Source organism: Idiotropiscis lumnitzeri, chromosome 8 (genome assembly GCF_059441095.1).
Source record: "Idiotropiscis lumnitzeri isolate Australia: NSW breed Sydney's pygmy pipehorse chromosome 8, RoL_Ilum_1.0, whole genome shotgun sequence".
In the NCBI taxonomy this organism is placed as follows: domain Eukaryota; kingdom Metazoa; phylum Chordata; class Actinopteri; order Syngnathiformes; family Syngnathidae; genus Idiotropiscis; species Idiotropiscis lumnitzeri.
In genome coordinates this window covers 16,215,364-16,241,132 of record NC_142398.1, presented here as the reverse complement: position 1 = coordinate 16,241,132, position 25,769 = coordinate 16,215,364, and the positions used below count along the sequence as shown (strand labels likewise).

Genomic DNA, 25,769 nt, shown 5'->3' with positions numbered 1-25,769 from the left:
AAAGACTTTCTTTAAAACTCATATTGTTAAACCTACAATGTCAGCCACTGCAAGTATACTTGTCGGTTGTTGAAAATCTGCCTTATAGTTCGGAAGTTAGTGTTTCAAATCCTGGATAGGATAGGCTGCAGTTCACCCATGACCCGAATGCAACAGAAAATGAACAGATTTACTGTGGACTCTTCCTCGGCAAAAGTCAGCTGCTTACTACGCACTTATTTATAGAAAGATTGCGTGAGTAATAAAAAAACAAACACGACAGTGAATAAACAAACTCAAGTCAACCCTCCGTCCACGGAAAGCAACCTCAATCTGCCGAAGGTCCCTTGTCTACACAGAAGCATGACTTCCAACATCACTGACAGCCACACTTGTATAAATATCTCCACCACAATCCTTTTCCCAGCAGCCCATCGACATTATCTCTGAAATGGAGGGGCCAATTAGTCATCATCCACTCATCCACATTGTTTTGCTGGGCTCACACAGTCACACTGATTCAATAAATGATTTCTATAATGGGATTGTAATCATAGATGCAGATTTTATTTTATTTATTTTTTTTTTTGGGGGGGGGGTTGTTGATGCGATCACTCAAATGCATACAGCCTAACAATACACCACAACTTCAACGCACTATAATATTTAATCTAGGTTAAGGGATGGATCGTCATCCGATTTTTTTATATGCATTGTCCTCGTTTCAGTAAGAAATATGCACAGATGCAAACTGATTTTGCCTGATTTTGGAAAACTGATTGATCTCCGATGTCGCATGAACTCAAATTTATTGTTTCAAATAATCATTTGTGACAAGGTGGGCGACTGGTTGGGCACATCCACCTCCCAGTTAAGTGTTTGGGGTTTCAAATCAGGGCTTTGGGCTTCCTGTGTGGAGGTTGCGGGTTCACCGCATGCCTGCAGCGGTTTTCTCCCTTGTTACTCAGGTTTCCTCCCAGATTTCAAAAACATACATTAAGGTAAATTAAGACTGTAACTTGTAGATAGTTGTAAATGTGAGTATGAATGGTTGTTTATTGCAACCATTTCAGTGTGTGACCTCGCCTAAAATCCGCTGGGATAGGCTGTAGGACACCCGTGGGAAAAAAAAAAAAAGAAAAAGATTACTTTACAACTGTGAATTAATACAGCTGTTCCCACACGTGAGGTCAATGAAGGTAGGCATTATTTGGCCTGATGAGAGAGCGAGAGAGAGAGAGTGAGAGAGAGAGAGAGAGAGAGAGAGAGAGAGAGAGAGAGTGAGAGAGAGAGTGAGAGAGAGTGCGAGAGGGAGAGAGAGAAGTCCTGAGAGAGAGAGAGAAAAAGAGAGAGAGAGAGTGCGAGTGAGAGAGGGTTTCATTAAAGTGCTTGGTTTAAACCCAGCCCATTTGGAATATGTTAATGTATTGGGTACAAATAAAAAAAATGCAGCAAGAGAACGCAAGGAGGTAAGAAGGGAGAGGAGGAGAAAGAGGAGGGGAACAGCATGACCAAGTGAGTGAGCAATCAAAGCAGAGAGAAAGAGAGAGAGAGAGAGAGAGGCGAGGCAGAGAGAGAGTGAGAGAGAGAGAGAGAGAGAGAGCGGGCGAGAGAGAGAGAGCGCCATCCGAATTGTGAGTGGCTTACGACACTCAGTGAACAGTCTGTGTTTCTGCATGCACTGTCAGTGTACCGGTCTGCTGCGAGGGATTGCGCGCTCCTTTGCCTTCCATATTTACCGCCCCTGCTTCCCCACCAGCACTAACCTTCAGCACCCTCTTCCAGTCGGCTGAAAAATCACCCGGAGAACAAGAGAGGGAGTGAAACCTGCATGCCGCCGGGGATGCAAGAGGCTGATGCTATTTTTTTCTCTCTCTCTTTTTTTTTTTTCTTAAACTGAGATGATCAACTGACATGGAATATTGTCACATAAGAAAACAGTGAACTGGGTTTACCTCTTCATTTTATTTATTTATTTTCTCGCCAGCCATCGACCACCGAAAGCATGATTAACCGCTCGGACGGATTTAAACCTTACAAGTTAATGATTGCTTCCGGAGATGGCCGATAACATATATCCTGGCAGACTTGCTGAAACTTGAGCCAGTAGGGGAGGAGAAAAGAAAAAAAAAAAAAGAAGATATTTCAAACAATGTACTGTTCTCCTCGTGATCATTGCAGCAGAGGACTGCGGAGGAGCTGAGGGGACCGAGCTCATGCATGCAGACTGGGGAACTTGCGCTTTCTACCATCTCCCCACTTGGATTCCTTCTCTTTCTGTCTCTTTCACTTGAGGAGAACTAAGACATTGTAAGCCTGCCAAGGATCTGGTGTCCACTGAAAGGAGAGAAGGGAGGGGGTGATGGTGAATTTGTACCACAGTGGGGTCCTTTTTAGATCCACACATAATTAGTGTCGGGGGCACAAAGCGAGACGCTGAATGGAGATTGTCAGCTTTTGGATAGGGGTGAGTAGGAATCTTTTCAGATAAACATCGATCCATGAGGACGTTTTTTTTTTTTTTTTTTCCAACTCTCCTCTCCACCCACCGTTTGATCTACATCATAAATGAAGAGACTTTATCGTTTGCATTTCGGACAAGGATTTTTTTTTCAGCTGACTAAATGAGAAAAAAAAACTAATCCGGTGTTAAGCTAAAATTCATACAAGGGGTGGGGAAAAAAAAAAAGCAAAGATAATAAGTCAAATATGATGTGTTTATGTATGATGTGATTGGTGGACAAACAATATCCAGAGTGAATTTGCTTGGTCAAATCCCTGGATATTTACGCTGATGGATTTCCTTTTAATTGGACTGTATCTAAAGTGGCCAGTGAAGAAGCCCCCCGGGTTGATACTGTGTTCATTGGGCATTTTTTTAAGAATGGTCCCCATGGTGGAGGCGGTTTGTCCGAGGCTGTGCCGCTGCGACAGCAAGCTGCTATATTGTGAGGGCTTGAACCTCACCGACATTCCCCAAAATCTAAGCAGCGCCATGGGCTTGTCCATGAGAGAGAACAACTTGACGGAACTACGCGAAGGCCAACTGGCCGGCCTGTCACAGCTTACCTGGCTCTACCTTGACCACAACAGCATCGACATTGTGGAGGAGGCTGCATTCGACAAGCTAAGGCGGGTCAAGGAATTAGACCTGAGCAGCAACCGAATTGAGAGTCTGCCGAATGGTACCTTTAGGCCCCTCCCAAACTTGCGCATCCTGGACGTCTCGTACAACAGACTGCAGGCCCTTGAGCCTGACTTGTTTCATGGCCTTAGAAAGCTCACCAATCTGCATTTGCGCTACAACGCTCTGAAATTTGTGCCAGTACGGATTTTCCAGGACTGCCGGAGCATGCAGTTTCTCGACTTGGGATACAACCAACTGCAAAGTCTGGCACGGAACTCCTTCGCCGGACTCTTCAAGTTGACCGAGTTGCATCTTGAGCACAACGAACTGGTCAAAGTCAACCTCGCCCATTTCCCTCGCCTGATCTCGTTACGTACGCTGTATATGCACAACAATCGAGCGACGATCGTTGTCAACACCCTGGAGTGGACGTGGCATTTCTTGGATAAGATCGACTTATCTGCCAATGAAATTGAGTACATTGAGCCCCACGTTTTTGAGAGCGCACCCAACCTGAAGGTATTGATGCTCGACTCCAATCGGCTGACTTCCGTGGATCAGCGCATCTTGGATTCGTGGGCCTCCCTGAACAGCATTACCCTGGGAGGGAACGACTGGGAGTGCAGCCGCAACGTTTGTGCCTTGGCCTCCTGGCTGAGTGCCTTTCGAGGGCAACGTGACAATTCGCTGCTGTGTTCAAGCCCAGACACGGCACAAGGTGAGGATGTTTTGGATGCCGTCTATGCATTTCAGCTCTGCGAAGACCCCCCACTGGAAGTTACCTCAGCGGGACTGTATGCCTCCACAAGGGACCTGGTCCAAGGTGGCTCTGTGTTTCTCGGCCCGTTTACACCCAACCCTTTCGACGGTGAAGTGATCAGCAGTTCTTCCACGGTCACAGTTGGACATGACGACCTGGAGAGCACCATGCAGATCCACAAGGTTGTGACTGGCACGATGGCACTCATCTTTTCCTTCCTCATCATTGTGCTCATGTTGTACGTGTCTTGGAAGTGCTTCCCAGCCGGAATAAGACAGCTGAGGCAGTGCTTCAGCAGTCAGCGTCGTAAACAGAAGCAGAAGCAAAACATGCAGCAGATGGCTACAATTTCGACACCGGAGTACTATGTTGACTATAAGCCGAACCATATTGAGGGAGCTCTGGTTATCATAAATGAATACGGCTCCTGTACTTGCCAACAGCAACCTTCTCGGGAATGTGAGGTGTGACCTGGGGTGGACAGCACGTTGTCACCCTCATTAATTGACCATCAGCTATTTTTTTTTTTTTTTTTACACACTGGAAAGGAAGGATTAAATGTATATTTTGGCCCCATTTTACGCAGCTTCTCACTGTGATATGGAATGAGTTTGCGTCACGCAGCTGATCATTTTGCTGTGGATTTCCTGCTGTTTCTTGACTGATTTGAGGCCGCGAGGCAAAAATGGGCTTCTGACTTTTGGAACTGTTGATGTAATAGCAACAATGAGAGGAATACATTAGAAGCTATACCCTTTTTTTTTTCTTCTCCTGACTGATGGATATTTTAGCTTTAATGTGTCTTTCTACGACAGGACATGTAATTAAGATGTGGACACACACACACACATTCACACACAAACACACGACAAGACATCAAATTGTTTGTATTATGGTGAACAATATTTGACATAAATCTAACATATATAAAACATATTTAAGTTGCATTCAAAATGTAAAGAGACAACTATGTGTAAAAAATGTTAAAAGAAGTGCAACTGTGGATAAAACTGAACACGATATTTCTTTTGTAAACTAAAAAAGAAAAAAAAAAGTTTAAATAAATGAATTGCTATTCACAGTGAAATCATTTGTATGTGAGACGCTTATCATAAAGGATTGATGACAACAGTGCTTGGAGAGCAATACCTCTGCAATCCTTTCACCAAAACAAACAAAAACAACCAACAACAGCAAAACTATCTAACCAACTCGATATGAAAGAAGCAGAGAGATATTTGCATCTCATATGTAATGTCCATGATCGACATTTTACTCTATTTTAAGTCACGTGTGTTGCTTCACCAGCAGTGTAGTTTGACCGTCTTTTGCTTTCAAATCAAGTGATTATATTTTAACCAATATCTGCGTACCATCAAAGTAAAAAAAAAAAAAAAAAAAGCAGAATGTCAAATATACAAAGCTGTCACTCATTGCTTCTTACTTTTTTGGCTGTTCCGGTGACGTCACTGACTCGAGCACAGAGAGGACAACTAACATCGAAGGCAGGCATATTTATATTTAAAATGCAGATTTTAAATCACTAAAATGAAGTAACCCACGAGGTTCAAGGGGGGGAATTGAACAAACAATAATCTGTGTTTTCATGTTATGTAAAATGTTTGTTGTACACATTTCCATGTGTATATACATATATCGGTATATATATATATATATATATATATATATATATATATATATATATATATATATATATATATATATATATACTTTTGTTGGTGTTGTGTACAGATGTTTTGTTTCCTCTGTCGTTTGACACGAGCTGCTGTATTTTGTGGGAGGAGGCGGAGACTGTAAGACGGAGATGGAGGATCTCAACGACTGCAGAAAGAGGGAACAGACTGCTCTCTCGTGTGCATACCTTCACAGATTGTTGATGCCTTTTGCCTATTGTACACTAGATTCTGACTCCCGACTCCCACCGCAGTGGAAGCGTATAATGACTTTGCAATGAATTTTGTGGAGGAAAAAAAAAAATGCAGCATCATTTTGTGTTATTTTGATATAAATTAAAATTATGTTTACAAAGTGTTATTCAGCAGGAATAAAAAAAAATACAACCAAAAAAAACAAAGAAAGAAAACAAATATGCTTTCAGATTTCACTCAATATAATCTTTTGAATAAAAGAGAAAGATGAAGCATGCTTGACCTTTGGCTAAATGGGGTCACAACAGTTGCCACTCTGTTAAAAAAAATGAAAATATTTTGCTGATTTGTCAGAAAAATTGGTGATTATTATGAATAATAATATTTATTTTAGTGGGGGGGGGTATTTGTCCTTGAATAATTTTCTGAAATTCCAACTATTTCAAGACGCACCCAATAATTTGCAAGCATGTGCTGTGCATGAAGGTACATGGTCTGCACACTCAAAATATAATCGATGGAAAATGTATTTTGGATAGACGTATCGAATCCTCAAAGTATTCCCACTTTTCAACCAACATCAATCGTTACGGATGTTGAGGGGGGTGAAATGTTCAAGTTTGAGGTGATTTATCAGGGAACATGTATCGAGGAGAGATAATGGTTATTAGTTGCCATGTGAGATTTATGATCCCGTTCATATTTGACCCATTTTGAAGACTCCACATGGCTGTTAATCATAAGCCGATACCCCCGCAAATGCAAAACGCTGCATGCACAATGAAACACAAGGATGAGTATATCGATTGAAATGATTCCCTCATCATCATATCCGTCAAGTAATCTCGTCCTTAGCTGTCCTTCAAGCTATGTCACAGCCCGTTCGACATGCGGATGATGAATCTCGGGAGTGTGGAGCTTCATTTGTTTGAATATTGGATGGTGTCTGGCATTGAGGCCAGTCTTGGCACCGCCATTGATTTCAGTTCACTTTTTTTTCTTAAATAAGCGACCAGAACGAAAGGTTATCCAGAGCAACTGAATATTTTAAAAGCTTGGAGTCCTAAGGGCTGACATTAAACTACGTTCGACTTATCTCCGTTCCTGCTCACCTATACTTTCTGCTTCTCCTTTTGTCTCTCGCCGTTTCTCTCTCTTAACAAAGAGGGGCGGGACACAACAAGGTATTGAACCGATGAAAGATCATATCCCTGCATGGGGTGAGACTTTCCAGACGGGAGATATCTGTTAGCTAACTAGATAAATGATGCTCAATGAAAATCAAGAGAGTCGAAATTTAAACACAAAATTCAACGTGATGAAAATACTTTTTGGCGTTGTTACAGGATAATTGTAAACTAATTGACCGTTTTAAACCCACAAAGGTTTCTTTTTGACTAAGTTTACATGCAGTAAATAAACTTTTCAGTATTCTGGTTTTTAAAATCCACGTAAAAGCGCACAATAACCCGAATGAACACTTATTTAGCTTTTTAGAATATAATAATTCAGAATATAATGCCCGGGTTACTCCTTTTCTAACCCGAATATGTGCACACTGATCGCACAGGACACTCTCTGTGTGCTCAGCCGCAAGGAATCTTGGTCTTTGTAGTACAGCAAGTGAGTGTTTGGTGCGCAACACGGCAGAAATACGCAAGTAGTGCTAAACGGAACATCGCAAAAGCGGAGCGTTCCAAAAGTTTTTCAAATCCCGAATCTTGAATGATAAATAATTGTGTCATTTCAATCTGATTATTTAAAAGTGAGGGATAACTATCCGCCATGTAAACGGGTTATTCCGAATGACTTAAAAATCTGGAATTCTGACCTTAACTTGAATGACTGCCTGTAAACGTAGTCACTGTAACGCAATACGACTTATACGTAACCATCTGGGTGCAAAGTCCAAGTCCTTCCAGATGAACTGCTGGCGCACGGGCAAATTATCGTGTTCCGATATGACTGTCGGACACATGACACACTCTGCGTCGTTTGCAGCATTCATTGTTATGAGCCCAGCTGCTTGCCAGCTGCATGACATACAATACGTGCACATTTTTAGCTCTACGTGTGCACAACTGAGCACATGCACACGGAATCTGCACGCAGATGCTGTGCATTTGTAATGATATGCAACTACTGATACAAAGAGGAAAGGTCACAGCGATCCAAACATGAAACGTGGTGAAGCGCAGAAAGAGGAGCATTCGGTTGAATTAGAACATCAGGTAAAAGGCCGCTTATTACATTTCAAGGACCCTAAACAATACGAGTAGTTACAAGCTGAAATAGGTACGGTTAAGTCTGTCGTAGCATGTAAATCTGGTCATGGGTTGGATTGAAACGGAAGCATTGCAGCATAAAAAAAATGTGGTCCAAGAGTCAAAAGACTAATAAAATAAAATAATGGGTGTGATCTTAGAGCTACATGTTTGTAATTTCTCAACATCTCACACCTCCACAACAAATAGGATTTAAATCGAATGATGTTTAAAACTGGCCAGAAAATGATCCACAATGGGGCCTGAAATATGCACAAGCTGCTAATTGAATTGTATTTCGAGCCAGCACTCCAACCAGCCTCGAAACACAGACTTGCATATCATATTTTGACAGCTTGATCCGCCGACCAGTTGTGAGTATTTAACAAGCCGGAAGGGACAATGGCTTTTGCCGTGTGCCCTTATGACAAAACGTCACTCCACAGACAAAAAAAACAAAAAGAATGGCTTGCAGCAAACACCTTGACACACAAACGAAATCCTTGAAAAAACAAATTAACCTAGCTTCCTGTGAGCGGTATTGATTGAGCAACATTCTGCCGTGTCATTGGGGCGAGGGCTGTGCTGCATAATAAACATTTAACACCCCCTCATAACGAGATGCAGAGCTAAATCACGGGTGGCATGTACTGCAGTAGGCTGCAAGGAGATGGTGATGACGAATGGCAACGCGTGGGCGGCTTTGCACTGCTTCTTTTATAACAGGTGGGTTATAATCAGGATCACCGCACTAATAACGAACGGCAGGCTTCGAACCTAAAACCTTTTGTCGGACCGGTTCTCTCGTTCTACAATCACTTCTAAATGTCACCTTCTTTTCAGCATGACATTACGACATAAGAAGTCAAGGAGAGCCATTTGTTTGAATATGCTGCTCATGCATGCACTAAAAAAAACAAAAAAAACCATAGGAAAACGGCATGTATTATTTTGAATAATAACTACATCTGCATATAATGTAATTCTTATGCAACAACCCCCCCCCCCTCTCTCTCTGATGAAAGGAGCAAACTGTCAGAATATTAAACTGATCAAAACAGACACAGGTCCAATAGGGCACTTTAATGACATTCATTACTTGGGCTAATTCTGCAGGCAGCCTATAGCGACCGCCTCATTTGCATGCAGTCGGGGCGCCACTGAATAAATAATAATGACAGAGGAGTCATTATTCTTACCTACATATGGCACAGTAGGGAGACCTGTGGCTGCTGCTGAGGGGGGGTGAAAGTACTCCGAGAATGGGGGCAAGCTTGGAAGTTGAATACTCATTACATTGAGTAAGATGAAGATAAAAGCACCGCAAATTGATGGTCATCATTATTGTTATTATTCTCATCATCATGGTCATTATTATACATGAGGTGTGTTTTGTTTTTTTTAAATGACTAAGGCTATGGCGGTTCTTACTAATGCTCTGCCTCACACTTAAAATAAAACACCAGGGTCAGTCAGTCAGATAATACGTGGCAACAGCTGGGTCTGCATCTGGGACTCCATGTAACCAGTCTAATAGCACATGTGGGTCAGTCCCTAATAGTCTGAGTATTACGGTGGCGGAACTAAAAAGCTTTACCCAGGACTGAACTCTGGATTTTTTTAATGTGTTATTATCCAAACACACAAATCTAAATTGTTTTGAAAAGATCGTATTTATATTTGCTCCTCAACTAGTTTAGGCCGGGAGTGTTTTTTTGTAGTTGCGCGTAAGGCTCAAATAATTCATATGCTGCTGGCCAGATTTTCGAGTGATAGTGATTTTTTTTATTTTTTTATTTAAGAGTTGTCGATTAAACATTCACAACTTGCGTTTTTTTTCTGACAAGAATCATGATCATTTCTAGCACATTTGAGCACAAGCTAATCCATTATTAATTATACAAGGATCTGGAACTCGTCAAAATGTATAAAATAATAAGAACAATTTTTTTTTGTATCAATTGCCAATAAAAATAACTACGTTTTGCCATTCTATGAATTAAACGACACCGTAAAATCAGCTCATAGGAAGAGAAGCCTTGTAAATAATGGAATATATATATATATATATATATATATATATATATATATATATATTTATATGTGTGTATTTATATGTGTTTTTTTTACCAAATGAATAATTCATTATTCTACATATTCTAAATACATAATTCCTTGTTTCACAAGACTTTGACATAGCATAAAAATGCTCTCCCAAGCATTTGCCCCAAAGGCAGTTTTATCAGCCCTTCTTATTCACCATTTTGCCAAATGAATCACCATGACAACTGCATCATGCAGTCCTATTCGTAACCACATCGCTTCATACAAACTGAATCGCAGAGATGCTTTGATTACATATTTCAAAGGCAGCAGAGCAAAACTGCAGGGCCTCCGTTTTGAGCAAAGAGTTAACACAGGTTAAAGGAAATAAAAAGAGACAGCATTTATCATTTCCTGTTTATCTGATCAGTGTCACGGTGAATAAATGCTTTTCTCCCGACTCTGTGCTGCCTCTCTCCTCCCAGCCTGAGAGGGCAGATTGGCATCTCAGGCAGCAAATGAGATTGGCTGCATAAATGGGACTGCTCCATTCTCCAAGTGTCAACCGCAAGGAAACTGTGTTTACTGTTTACCAAAGCACTGCGCTTAAATGCATCCTGGCTGCAATAAGTACTTAAAAAGTGCTTTTTTTTGGGGGGGGGGTCACGATTTGCACTGCGGTGTTTATATAATTATTTAAGATAGTGAAATTAGAACGCATGCAAAAGATGCACTTACCTATCATTGATGAGACGGTGATCCCGTATGGATGGGAAAAAAAACGAGAGAGAGAGAGAGGAGGCTTGTGAATATGTGAATTCTAGGGGCATTTATGAAATCAAACAAACTTTTTCTCAGCTTCCAATGAAATGAATGAAAAAAAAAACTAATGTCATCCGATTAGAGCATGATGTCATAACAAACAGATGTGGTATTGAAACCCAAAGCGAACCCAAAAGAAACCTGACAAGTTGGAGAGCAGAGGAAATGAGTTGATACACACCGTGCACATATTGTAAATGCATATCTAACCTCTTCCTGCAGATGTGCGAGAACATAATCACATATGCAGAGCACAATACAGTGAGAGAAACTAAGAAAGCCTTCTTGAAGGAAATGAAGGAAAACAGATAAATATCAACCATCAGTTTCCAAAATTCAAGGACAATTAAGGTAAGGCTCTTCCGAACACTTTATTAACGATGTAACTCATGACGGCGATAGCAGAATGATTTATGAAGTCGGCAAAACTATTTTGTTTGGCAATTTACAGAAAAATGCATCCAAACTATCGTCAAGACTTCATCAGAGGAAAACAAGGGGAGGGTCTTCTATTGGTCAAGTCAATCACCGGACCTCAGGATCCCCAGAAACAAACACAGTCAAGGCCGGGAAAAGCAATCCGTGCAATGTTTTAATTCAGTGGGATTACGATTGGATTTGATATGGTACGGCTGTATTTTTTTTTTTTTGTTATGGTCATTAAAATGCAAGACCATGTAAAAGCTCTCCAAAGCCCAAACCAGTCCCGATGATTAAATTCAAAGAAGTCACAAATCATTAGCAACATCAAACCATTTTATATCTGGTGTCTATCTGTCATGAAAGCCGATTCAAGATGTATTCGATCCAGATGGCGATACATCGGCCGCAACGGTTTTAAAATGAAACCATTCAATTCAGTTCATCAAATCAAAACACATGTTCCGATTTGAATCGGGTGCGCATAAAAACTGCCAACTGCATTCTTTAACAAATGCGATATCATCCAAACCTAAACATTTTGTTGAGCCACAACGCCAATTTAAATTGAATGTTGACTGTTCGGAATGAATGCATGAAGGTGCTCCTTATGCAAAAAAAAACAAATAAAAAAAAAAAAAACATCATGTCTTGTTTATCAGTCCTTATTTTTCCAATAGGATAAACTACACAACTAGATTAGCAACATAACATTTTAAAATGAATATTTTCTAGGCATGTAAAAAGAAAGAGGATTAAAGTGCCCTAACACAGATCTGCCTCATTTGTTATAAGCGTTCTGACCATCATAATCCATTAAGTGTCAACTTCGGCAGCAGTAATTCAATCAATCTCATAATAGAAATGGTTGCTCCGAGCCCCTGCTGCGGGGCTTACTGATAGTGTTCTAAGAATGACAAGGGACATTAAAATGTTCCGGTGCATGCAATCCCACACCTCACGCCCCCTACCCCACCCTCCCAAAAAAAAAAAAAAAAGCATTGGCTGCGCTCCGCATGCACCAAGGACATGCAACAGTAAGGTCGGGATCAAACATCGGTGGAATACTGAATAGGTTGTGGAGATTCTGAGAACCGGCTCATCGTCTCATTTCAAAAGGTAAAATGTCTCGAGGAAAGCAAAAGGTAGAATACAACTCTTGGAAAGTTCTACATACTGTTAAAGTGCACCACAATAGACAGTTTGCCTTGATTTCACAATAAGACGACTGTTAACTCATTCACTACCAGCCGAGTAAAAAAAAAAATAAATAAAGTATCTTTGACGTCTTTAGCCGTCAATGGCAGTAAATGAGTTAAGAACAAGCCAACGTCAGAAAACAATTGGCCGATCAAAATTGGGGCTCATGAATTTATATGAAATAGTCCTCGAATCCAGTCAATGTGATTCGGCTTGGGAATCAAAAGGTGAACATCTTAAAAATCTGCAATGGAGCAAAAGAGTAAGAATCCATTAGAAACTACGAGAGTGAGCAAGAATTGGTTGTAGAAGAGCTACTTCCTTATTTATTTGGAACGTATTTCTTTCAAGTCCCCGGTTGTTAGCGTCGGGGTCATTTAAACGGTGGGCCTGGCGTTTGCCGACAAAACACAGGTCGCGACGACGGTTGGTTATTTTTAAGACTTATGTGAACAGCTCTGTACATGACATTGTGATGAAAAGAAGATTGCCTTGGCACTTGCTGTTATGGCGACATTAAAATACACGCTCCTGGAGAGTGACGAAAATAGACTTTTGCAGACTTTACTTTGAAGGTGCACTCGGAATTGTTGGATGCTGATGAAACGTAAATGCATTTGGGATAGATTGAAAAATCAAAAAAATATTTTATTAATATATTATTTATCTACCTAGCTGTCTGTCTGTCGGCATATAGGCTGAATTTCAATAGTGGCAGACAAAAGATGATTACTGCTTTTTAAAAAAATAAAAAATAAAAAATAAATGTTTTTTTTTTTTGTTTTAAACTCAAATGTGAAACACGGCTGCAGGAATTTGCAAAGTCCTCATGTCTAATTTTACTCCTTTTGTGGCTGTTCCGCCACTCTTTAAACCTTTTCTTTTCCTTCCCTTCCACATACAGTACTTATTTAAAGTGATGTATCTCATTTCCCGAGCGGTCTCCACCTCCCTCTGGCTCTGTCTTCTTCTTTTGTAAATTTAATGCTGTTAGGGTACCAGATAAGTCAGCCGTGAAGAGTGGCAGAAAGACTGCTATGGTCAGCGATCGATCCAAGTGAATACATGCAAGAGGAATTTGGTTGCCAATAAAATGGTCTGGCTGAGTTATTAATCCAACAAACACGGTCACATGAAGATGTTTACATGCATTTAAAAAAAAAGTTCTCTTTCGTTCATTTGTACTTAAGCGTTTTGACTGAATGTGTCAAATGGTACACAATGGAGATTTGATTTCCAGACCAGTGTTGCCATAGTTACCTTAAAAAAGTAATTCAGCTAAATATGTATTGCTCGAGTTAAAAAGTAACTTAGTTCCATTACAGAGTACTTGTTTTTAATAGGAACTAAATTAGATTAAGAACGAAATCCGACTGAGCGGCAAAAGGATCGTTTTTTTTCCGTCGGGGTTTGATGCTCGCCCAGACAATCGCCAACTCACAGATCAAGACTCATGCCTTCTACATAATCACACCATCTCTGTATAGTAATAAAAAATAAAAAAATCGACATTTAATTCCATGACACGTTCCATGTGTACACAAAATATATTTATTTATCTTTCTCGTTTAAATTTACATGCTGGTCTCATCCCGGGCACACGTGTATACCACCAGTATGGTACTATGCAAGTACAAACATAAATAAATAAATAGTGCAAGGTGGAAGACAGTGTCACGCAAAACACAAAGCCTGAGTCACACACACACACACAGGAAAATACTGCACGGACCAGATTGCTAATGGCGTCGAGTGTCTGCTCAATCACTAATTCTAAAGCAACATGCTTCAGTGGAATTTCTAGACCTGTGAAACGACACAAAGTCAACCAGTGCTAGTCCTACAAACATGTTTCTGTAAAATGAAATCCGAATTAGAGAGTGCACAGAACATCCTACTTTCTGTTACAGAAAAAAAATAATAATATGCATGTACCCTGCGGGCTAATGTTGTTTCCTCCTCTGTTGAAGGCCTGTGGGACGAGTGTGTGGGAGTGGGAATGAGGATTGTTGTTTTAAAGCAGGCACTAATGAAGCCCATGGGTACGCGATGACAATGGTAATATGTTTGATGAGAAGGTATTTTGTCAAGTTAGTGCGGCAGAATTGGCTTACACGTGATTCCAGATTTGAGAGCTTTTGTTTGGAATTGGGTCTGAGAGAATAAAAGTTAAGTCAAAGTTGGAAAATAGCTATCCTTGCTGTGCAGTTTCACATTACGGCGGATTATAGCAAAGGCATGAAAATGAAAATGATTAAAGCGGCGGTATTTTCTTCATATTTATATTTCTTTTCGAAATTGGAGCCCTGACTTTTAGAATATGAGAATGTGGAATAACATTCTACAACTTGAAAGGTATTCCCGCAGATTGTTTACTTTTTATTCGTCAAATCTTGAGGATATTTAGAATTGGTCACACTGTAAACAAAAAAAAGTAAAAAATAAAAATAAAAATCTATTTAAATAAATTTTGTTCTCGCAGACATTATAAGTAATTTTTACAAGAAGAGTTTTTGAGTAAATGTCACTAGTTTATTGAATTAAAAAAAAAAACTACCCAAGGGAAGTTAGTGTTCATTTTTTTTCCACATAGTTTATTTCATACACAAGGTTACTCAATGAGATTGAGGCTCAAACCGACAACCTCCAGATTGGGAGATGGCTGCTCTACACCTGAGCTGTGGCTCTGCGACTTGGGGTGAGTATATTGCCGGGATCTCCAAAAGGAGGCCACAAACTGCACTTTGGTAGGATTTAGAGTTTTGCACGTGACACAAATAATATACTAACAGAATGACGTAGTGGCATGGCTCAGGTGTTGAGTGGCCGTCTCACAACGTTGAAGTCACGGGTTCGATATTTCTTTTCCAATCCCACTGTACTGTTATTTTTACCTCTACAACTGATAATGCATAAACGATTCAAAATGTGTATTGCAACATTTCACGCAAAAGGATTTTAATGTCATGTTTTTGTTCTGAAAAGCATCATTTAGGTAAAATATCAATAAAAATGGTAATTATAACTAGCATCAAAAGGTCTTTGTGGATCACTTCAGAATCCCATGCAGTAATATGCTATTACTACATAATATAGCAATTATGTCCATACTGAACATTAATCAGTTTAAAACACGCAGGACATTGAAAAATGCAACTCATTTTTCTACCGGATGCTAAAAACAAGTCAACAAAGCCACGTTCGACACGGTATTTGTTTAGGTATAATAATTGTATGTGCGGAGCTAGACAAAACAACGGGGACTGAGAGTTAAAGGTTTGGAGAATAGAGCGAGTACAATGCCAAAATCCAATAGAACCAGATGGTCCCCAGAATGAGTACCGCCGAGAGCAACCTACCTTCCCCCTTCACAATTTACAGTGTGCGTGGAACGACATCAAACCCCCAGCCTTCAATAGATGCAAAGGAACTGTCTTCTACATTGCATTAGGAACACAATTACATTTTCACATCCAATATTAAGCTACCCATTAAGCATCAACCTTATAATATGTTTCCATTTGAATTGGATGCTGAAAAACATGGAAAAAAAAAAAAGCAAACAGGGAAAATAGTTGATTACCCAGAAGAGGGAAAATACATAGTAATCAGTGAGAACAGCGTTTTTTTTTTTGTTTTTTTTTTCCACAAGTGCAACAAACGGCACACCAACACATCCCACACTCGCAGTGAGAGGACACAAACTTGTTCCTGGCCGCTGTGGGATGAGACACATCCTTCAATCATGAATGGTTACGCCATCTCATTTAAACACACGCATTACGGAAATTCACTGAATTCCCCACATGGGCCTGCGGAGTTCAGACATAATCATGTTGCAATTGTTTTGCTTTCGTCTGCTAAGAAAAATGCTTTCAGACAGTTAGGATGACGCATTAACAATAATTCCACACCAATATAAGCACTAAAGCTCACCAAGAGAAGAATGTTATAGGCTCAAACGATCAAAATGATTGTTTTTGTCCCACATGGACATTCGGGGGAATTATTACGTCCATTAAACAGAAAACAACAAGAAGTACATGTGGCAAAAAATGCTTTGATGATTGAGTACTGGAGTGTTTTGGTCAAGTCCTGCCATAAGGGCCTCAGTAGGGGGTGGAGAGATGGGATATGCTCTCCAGTTATTGTTGTTTGAGAGGCCACTGAGCCTCTTGATCCCTGGGTAATCTCCAGCTATCTGTCTGAGTTATCACCTCTTCTCAAATAGGTCACCCCGGTAGCTTCCGCTTTTTAGGCTAAACACAATCAAGAAAAAAAATAAATAAAATACACAATCAAGAATCACAGATAAACAACCATGTCCCAGATTTGAATGAAAATGGAACTAGCGATCACATTTATAACAGAAATAAATTAAAGAATTTATCCTTGTATAATAAATACAAAAAAAAAACAAAGAAAATGGGTTACTGCCTTAAGGTATACATTTTGATTTAAATATATAGTATGCTACTAAATTAACTACCGTATTTTCCGGACAATAAGCCGCTGCTTTTTTCCTGGATTTTGAACCATGCGGATAATACAACGCTGTGGCATTTCTGTGGATTTTTCTTTCACCAGTAGGGGCGCTCTATAGTTCAGAAAATACGCTAAATAAATCTTGAATATTTTTTTTTCTCTTGCGTCGGTTCTGTTTTAATTAGCAAAGTTGTTGCCGTGTTAAAAGGCACTGTTTTAACCAGGTGTGTGCAAACTACGGCCCGGGGGCCACATGCGGCCCATTAAACGTTTTAATCCGGCGCGCCGAACTTGAAATAAATAAAATGAATAAACCTTGTTAATGTTATATTTTCTAAATACTTTGGTGTGTCAAAGACAGATATTTTCTTCTAATGCTTTTGTTCATTTCCATTTTAAATTAAATGTATTTTTTTTTCTCTCTTTTTTTTTTTTTTTTCCAAAAAAAGAGCTGCTGCGGCGTATATAATTTATACTCCGGAACTATATCAAAATACTAAAATTAAAGTTTCAAGAATTTTTCGCTGGGAAACTTCACCCATTAGCTCACTCACAGAACAGAACCAGCACAGAATCATTTGCATCGGCAAGCATAAATACATCCATTCAATGAAGATGGGCGAAGTGACCCACTGAGTATGCCACCTCCCGGTGCCCTGGGTTGAATCCCAAATGTAACCATTTAGGAGGGGAAATTCACATGATTTTGACCTCTGAATAGATGTCACCGAGGATGGGTGAACACATTGTGTCCCATACTGCCGCGCTTTATATCCAATACATCACTTCCCATTATCTAGTCTACATCCCGGTCACACTGCAACACTGCGGACCATTGTCTTGAGGTTTGGTGGAAAACAGGCAGCATCGGTCATGATTAAAAGAACAATTCATCATCTAAACCACTGGCGCTTGACAGCATTTCCAGTATCATCAAAAGGTCTTTGTGGTGCCCTTCCCCGAGAATCTCATGCTCGCAAAAGACTGGACAACAAAATACTTTATGTGTTATCATCACAGAGGGAAGCGTTATCCTCTCTTAACATCCTTTGTGAAATGGGGAAGGCATAGAAGCGTAACTTCAATTTGCAGTGTTATAATTGTCTTTCACCACAAACGAGGTGAAGAATTTTGTATATTTAACATAATCCTTTAAAAGATGATGAGAATGGCACTCGTAGTAGTGACGGCGCAGCCTTAGTTGACCTACTTAAGACGCAAACTTGGGTCGACAGTAAAAGTAAAATAAATTAAGTTGTTTCTACTCTGACGGAAAAGAAAAAAAAAAGCGCACCATTTTTTATTCAAGTTGGGTTACTTGATTGTCTATGACTGGCTCTACTTAATAAGAAAAGAGGCAAAACAAAAGGGATGAATACATTTTGTCTCATTTTGCTATTTATGTAGCTTAAAAAAAAATAACTACACAAACAAGCATGCACACAGTCCAACTTCATCGTAGGTAGGCGGTTGCGCTGACCAAAACAATTTATTTTATGTGAACCCCCATCAAACTTTCACGGGCATAATTTTTGCAAGAGATAACAGTTCTTGACAGTCCCACCCACATTTCAAGCCTTGAGGATCTGGAGCAAATGCAAAAAGTAAAGCTGCGGGCCTCCTTTTTGCTGCATATGCCTGATATTTGCACCGTCACTTGCAGCAGTGCAGAGTTTTGTGGAAGGACATTTGGGTAGCAAATTCATTTGCCTCCGAGTGACTTCATTTGAGTTGCTTTTGATATGGCAAATTATTAGTGCGCTGGTGAATACAAAAATGCTCAGCTTGCTGAAACATGCAAAATAAATGGAAATACAAGTTTGTAATTACTCATGTGGTGGCTTTAAACTCACAAGTTAAAACATCAAATCAGCCATCACAACAGACTAGACGAGAGAGCTGCTGATCGTGCAGTCACTTGGGTCACGTGATGGTTCTCAAATTCTGGGCATAATAGCAAATAGAATGTCTTGAATTGTGATTTATGGATCTATTTTATTTTTTGCAATGCAGCCCCCTCCAATTGTCCAAATCTTAATGCGAGGAGTCAGTGAGCCCGAACACTTTTGTTCTTGTTGAAAAAGTCGGCTCTTTTGACAAGATTTCTGGTACCAGACAAAGGATGTTTTTTATCTACAATTTTTGAGATAATTAATATAGAATTGTACGGAACGAAAGAGAATGAGTTTGTACTTCAGTACATAAATGGAAATACAGATTAGTAGCTGGTGAGTGGTCTTTCACTTTTCCACCTATGAAAACAGTCAAATCGCTTCACACTGCTGTCGCTCGTGATGGGAAAATGAAGCTTCAAATTTGCTTCATGAACCAGTTGTTGGATTTTTGAGTCCTGTAGATGGCACTGTTGGTTTAAATAAAGGTTTAAAAAATTGGCAAGCCAATGTGCTTTCGGCCCAATGTTGAATAAGAAGTGCCACCTACTGGAGTCCAAAAATACTACAACTGCTTCATGAAGCACATTTGAAGCTTCATTTACCCATCAGTAGCTGTCGCAGCTACCTAAGGATGACATCTCATCAGGAGTAACTGGAGGTTCAGTTCTTGCTCAAGGATATTTTGACCTGGTCACAACGGCTGGTGATCAGATCCACAACCTATAGGTGGGGAAAACAACCACTCTACCACTGAGCCCAGATGACACCAAGAATTTCAGAGTCCCCGCCTGCACGGTGTGCATGATGGCGTCGCGTTTGGATATATTAAAAATGGCCGTTCGGACTGGAGTCAAAAAAAAAAATCTGATACGTGTCCGATCTAAGATCACATACTAAAGCGGCTCAGGTCAGATTAATAAAAATAAATGAATACATTGTGATTGAGCCATTCTGACCGCCGTAAAAAAACGGGGCACAAAAATCCAATCTGAGTCGCGTTTGTCTGCAGTGTGAACCCAAAATGGCGGACGGGACTCAGTCGTTGTAGAGTCGAAGCGGCGAAGGTGGAGTTCTGTGTAACCCGAGGACCGCCTGTGTTCTTCCTGATTTGGAAAGCACTGCAGCAAACAGCATAACGCAGGCAATGTAACATGAGAGCTTGAGAGCCAAACGTTGCAGATTTGCACAAATCCAGATTTTGAAGAACTTCCAGTCAGAAATGTGAACGTATCTTTTGAGCTACAACATGCGACGCGTGAATACACGACCCGGCATATTTAATGCCCGTTTGCCTGCTGAAAAGTTCTGCTGAATTTTGATATGTTGAACAAATCTTAATGGCTCGATGTGTGTACAAAATAAAACAAGGTCAAGTGAACAATGGTTTTGCTTTGGTGTTTCTGTTTCATTGATGTTAGATAATCATATGGAGGGGAAAAAAAAAAGAAATTTAATCCAAACATCCTATGAGGTCGCTTTTGGGCTGCAGCGATGCCAAGACAGATGAAGGCCAATCGTAACCCAAGGCTGTTTTAAGGAAGAATGAGGTTTGGTGACAGTATTACATTTACCTGATCTCCCTGGGGAAGCAACTTTATGAAAAACAATGATGAAGGAAACTTAGTACAGTCGATTTTTACCAAGGTTGCTAAACACAGTCGATGATCTAATTTGCAAAACCGCCTTGTCTTGAAGAATATTTCCTCCCCTTTGATAGAATCTCTCCAATCGCCAGACAGTTTCTTCTAACATATCAACATCCGTAGTGAATTCAAGATGATTCAAAGTTTTGCGCCTCGCTGCACGAGGTTGGCGGTGGTTTGGCACTGTGCTCCACTTGACTAATTAAAGTCTAAACAGTGCACGAATAAATACAGATGGGAGCTGCCATGCAGCTGGCTCCAGAATGAATGCCGGACTTTCAATCAAGTCAGACATCCAAATTTTCTATCAGTGCTGTTATTGAGTCACAGTGGGAACAGACACAAGACGCCAAATTTGTGGTTGTTGTGTTTTTGAGAAATAAACAGAAAGCATAAATAGAGATGAAGCAAGACAAACACAGAAGGGGGTAAAAAAAGGCATTCTATGGTGCATGCGTATGATTTATGAATCCATATTTATCCCGGGATCTACTGCTTTGGGCTTATAATATAATATAAATTTTATATATATAATAATTATATATATATATATATATATTATTTTTTATATATATATATTTATTTTATATAAATTAAAACTAAATTGACTTGACTATACTGTTGTGAAATGCGTTAAAAATATTATCATTTTTTTCTCAGCACCTATTTGTAATAGGCTAAGAAGAAAAAGAACCGCACTTTATAAATCCTGCGGACATACACAGCTAGATTGTACTGATTTGCGTTATTGCTGAGAGGAGGGGAACACTGTGATGCCAAGATCGAGTCAAATGTGCAAAGACAGAAACACCTCGTAGAAGCACGAGAACAATGTGCAGAAATCAGCCGAGTACACGCTAACATCAACATGAGACTCTTGCAGAAGAGAACAGTCCACCCCCAACGTGTGGCTCAGTGACAGAAAGTCATGTCCACAAGCTGTCAACCTTCCACACAAAAAGCCCACGGCAAATCCTGACATAATCACTTAAATGTCTGTGGAGTGTATGGCTCTTCTTCAGCTTCTCTCCGAGTAAGGAGAAACTACTTAACAACTAGGTTAACAGTTCAAATAGTCCTTTGGTGCTTGTTTTCTTTACATTGAAGTTTCGCAGAAAATCTCAAATTACAATCGTAAAAGGAGCACGTTTTCTTATGCTGTATGATGATTTGTGCCAAACAAAGATAAACCAAGCTAGTAACGGACTAGGAATGTTTTAGCTACAATAATGCAGATTACAAACGGCCACAGTGTACCGTATTTTCCAAACTATAGGCCACACCTGTATATAAGCTGCAGCAAATAAATAAATAAATAAATAAATAATAATAAATAATAATAAAATTTAAAAAAATGATAATAAAAAATAACAATAAAAAAACGATATACAAGCCGCACCAGACTATAAGCTGCAGTTTACAAAAATGTGTTGTGTACTTCATGTACAGAACAATTCTGTACTGTGAATGCACATGAAGCTACATAAACAGATTGTTAAAACAGATTGTTAAAACATAGTTTCTGAACTATAGAGCGAAAGAAAAATCCACAGAAAAGTTGTTCCGTTGTATTAGCTGCATGGTTCAAAATCTAGGAAAAAAGTAGCAGCTTATAGTCTGGAAAATACAGTAAATATGTATGTTATTATTCTCAAGTACAATCAAATATCGCAAATAAACGATCAACCCGTGTTTGCACGGAAATTCCTGAAGGATATACAACATTGCATTTCACATGCTTCTCATGCATTTCTATTGTAATAAAATAAATATATCCCTGTCATATAATGGGCAATTTTAACGATTATGTTAACAACAAAACCCACGAACCAATGTCTGTAACATGCACAAGTCTATAAAAAAAATATTGATTCCCCACCACAACCGTTAATTGTCTGGCTGAATAATGTGCACCACATCGAGATTAGCCAAACGTGAAGAGGACAAGGCTGTAAAATATCTGCTCACATTCCTTAAAGCAATCACAACTAACGTTGTACCTTAAATATGATAAACTCTCAATTGTATTGGAAAAGAAGCACAATGAATTAGTATGCAGCGAATGTATTGTAAAATATGCATTGAGGCCATTCTGAGGGGATAAATAAATCAATGCAACTCTGGAGGGAGCGTTGGACCAAATGTGGAGAGCTCTTAGATCAATGGTCATGTGAAGATCTTTGCATGTTGGACCATGCCTCACGCTTTTGTTGTTTTTTTTTTTCGTGGCTCTTCAAGACATTGTGATGACATATATCAGCCCTTAACCATTGACGGGTATAGAAGCCAGAAAATGGATTTATTTTACCTGGGCTGGTCGTGAATGAATAATGCAATGTAGACATGCACATAATATTAAAGCAAAACGACTCAAATAAATATGGTGGTTATCTGAATTCACTTAATTACGACAATGCAGGACTGCTGGTGCTGCAGGATGGTTTCATTGAAATTCCCCACATTGTTGTCCTTTTCTCGCAGCCCGTCACTTGCGCCCATCAGCTTGGATAACGGATGATACTTGTTTACGTTTGAGCCCTGCAGCACAAATATGATATGTTTGCGGGGAGAATACATCATTCACGTCTCTCTTTGATATCAATGTATGGCCTTGAGCTTTTGTGTGACTGACAAAAGATGAAGTTCACAGTCACGTCACAATGCGCAACGTGCAAAGGAATCCTGACAAAATTAGCTCATACGTTCGAGGAGCGAAACATGTGAAGAGACGAACATTTTCAAACTAATATGTGGATCCAAATGCGTACAACGGCAAATAACCGCGAACATGACAAAGCGAAGGGACGATAGAATCAAGAACGGAATCTTCATACGTGACTTGACAAACAACATACATCCATTTAATGTGTCATATTTGTCAGCCCTTGTAGTAAATCCCCCCCCCCCCCTTAACGATGTTCTAGTTTTACTGGAGCTGTTTGAGAGAGGTGCTGATTTATTTTAACAGTGTTTCCTGAAAATGTAATGCGGTTGAAATGTACTGTTATACTAACATTTTATTACCTCCAGTTCACTTTACTGCCTGACCTTTTTAAGGGGGCTCGCTTCTGGGGGAAGGCCATTTGACTACATTTTCTTCATCGACGATGGGGAACCGCGTTTGGCTATTTATACGATTTATTTATTTTAGAAGACAGAAAAAAAATGTCAACTATGTACAGTACCGATACAGTTCCATAAAATAAAGTATAAGTCAAATTCCTGATTTCAGATGTTTTTTGCTTATAAATCACATGGTTCAGTATAGCCTAGCAAGCCAAACGCACTTTGTTTTTGGTATGAAAGAAATCGGTCTGGGCCGCTCGCTCTCGACTCTTGGTTAGAATCGTGCAATCAAATTTGTTTATTTGCTGTTACATAATTAGTTTCATTCTGAATTAAACTCCGTTTTGAATCAGCGGATATACATTTTTGTTCCGGGCGCAAGTCTAGCGCAACTAATGCTAGGTTGACACCAAATTTGTTGTTGTGTTTCCGCCGGCACATTTGAATTGCATCGAAAATGTCCCAATCTGCCCGTTCGGCATGGTTAAAAAAAACTAAACTATTTTCACGAGTCACGTGGCGGCAGCCAATCAGCTCCAGCACGTACTATGTCATGTACACTTGGCCGGTTGTTTGAAAAGGGAAGAAAGAAGAATGGAGGAAAAAAATTCAGCTGTTGAACTTTAGTTTAGTTTAGTTTTGTTTTTTTAAACCAATATTGTTTACATTAGCTATAGAAAGAAATTTTGCCATTTTGGTCTTGTGATATTCACGAATTGACCCGTAGACAGCATATTATTGTCAAGAACATTTTGGACTTGAATTTCCCTTTCACAACTCTTATTTAGCCGAACGTGTGACGAATGTGCAAAACAAATGAAATCAGGAAAGGTGCAAATACTTCTTCACGCCACTATCATATTATATAATATAATTATTTCAACAGAAACTAATTATTTTTGAACGAAAAAGTGAATTGCTTTGAAGAAAATAAAACAGAATAATGAAAACAGACAAGCGGGAGGCCAAACTAAACCTATTCAAATTAAACTTGCTGACATTGTGTTATTCTCCTCCAATCCATTCAGAGAGCGGAAATGAAGAGTGTAACTGCTGTCGTCGTGCAGGCCGTCCAATTGTTTCAAGAAGTTATCGAGAATCAATTCCACACAATTTGAAAATGAAATGATTTTCTCCTAACTAACCGACATATCTTTCTTTTCGCTCCCATGACTTTCCGAAATCAAGAATGCACTAGCTCCCTTACCTATGCCTTGCTCCACGCCTTTGCCCAAAGCATCCAAGTCAACTCTAGCGCATAATGTCCTCACGTATTTATTGCAGCACAGCAACAGTGAACAGTATGCATCATAGTGAGTGCTATCTTTAGCCTGCACATCTCCCCATAAGGGAGTCAACAAAATCCCATTTCCCATGATCAATCATCTGCTGCTAAATTAAAGTGTGAATTATAGCTTTTATTCATTTTCATGGATGTGTCTTAAATCGCTCTCAATCCTCTGGTCTCAGATGAAAAAGAAATGAAAAAAAATGGGTATGGTAATTTGGCAAACATTTTTTTCTTTTTGCAGCAGCAGCATGCGACCATGAGTATAGCAGGGATAATTAGGGTCTAGTTAGAGGAGAAAATGCAGCAAAGGCTTGAATTTTAGTCTGATTGAAATTCCTAATTTAGCACCTCGTTTTTAATGTGGCAGCCACACTTCCTCTCCATCCTTTAAGCCGTCTGAAGGTTACTACTAAAGCAAGTATGATTGAAAGTAATCGCCATTTGAACAAGCGTGAAACACACCACAAAAATCATATTAGTTAGAAAGAGTATCAGCGGGTGATGATAGTCAGCTACAAAATAACAGGTACAATATTGCGTACTGTGTGTGTTGTCTCGGAGCAAACCAGAACAAATGAATGAATGAATGTTTATTTTGAAAAAGGAGAAGTAAAATAATAATTATACTAATAATTACAACACAATAAAAGTAAAATCTAAGAGTCTGGAAAACGAGTCAAGTCAGTCGTTACGTTAGGAAAAACGTAAAAAAAAAAAGCGGACAGAAGAATTTGATTCCAATTATCAGGCTGATTACCAGGGCCGATATTTGGCATTTTGCCGATTATCATCTTCTGCCTAAATGAAAAGCTGGTTTATTTTCGGTTGCTGCTGCACACTATCCTCTCTCTGTCTGCTGTGCTGGTGGCCCTGCCTGCAGAAGCA

General features: G+C 39.6%; 2 protein-coding genes across 2 annotated transcripts in view; one reads left to right on the top strand and one right to left on the bottom strand.

Moving 5' to 3' along the window:
• ctnna2 (catenin (cadherin-associated protein), alpha 2) overlaps positions 1-25,769 on the bottom strand; it is a 192,831-nt gene that overhangs the window by 92,654 nt on the left and 74,408 nt on the right. The window lies entirely within an intron of this gene.
• Positions 1,556-4,953, top strand: lrrtm1 (leucine rich repeat transmembrane neuronal 1). The gene has a single exon (XM_088303474.1). It carries the CDS (start codon positions 2,774-2,776, stop codon positions 4,334-4,336), a length of 1,563 nt encoding a protein of 520 aa, XP_088159600.1. The 5' UTR covers positions 1,556-2,773; the 3' UTR covers positions 4,337-4,953.

What these genes read in the sequence shown, in the direction of transcription:
- lrrtm1 (XM_088303474.1), top strand. Translation starts at nt 2,774, where the DNA reads ATGGATTTCCTTTTAATTGGACTGTATCTAAAGTGGCCAGTGAAGAAG.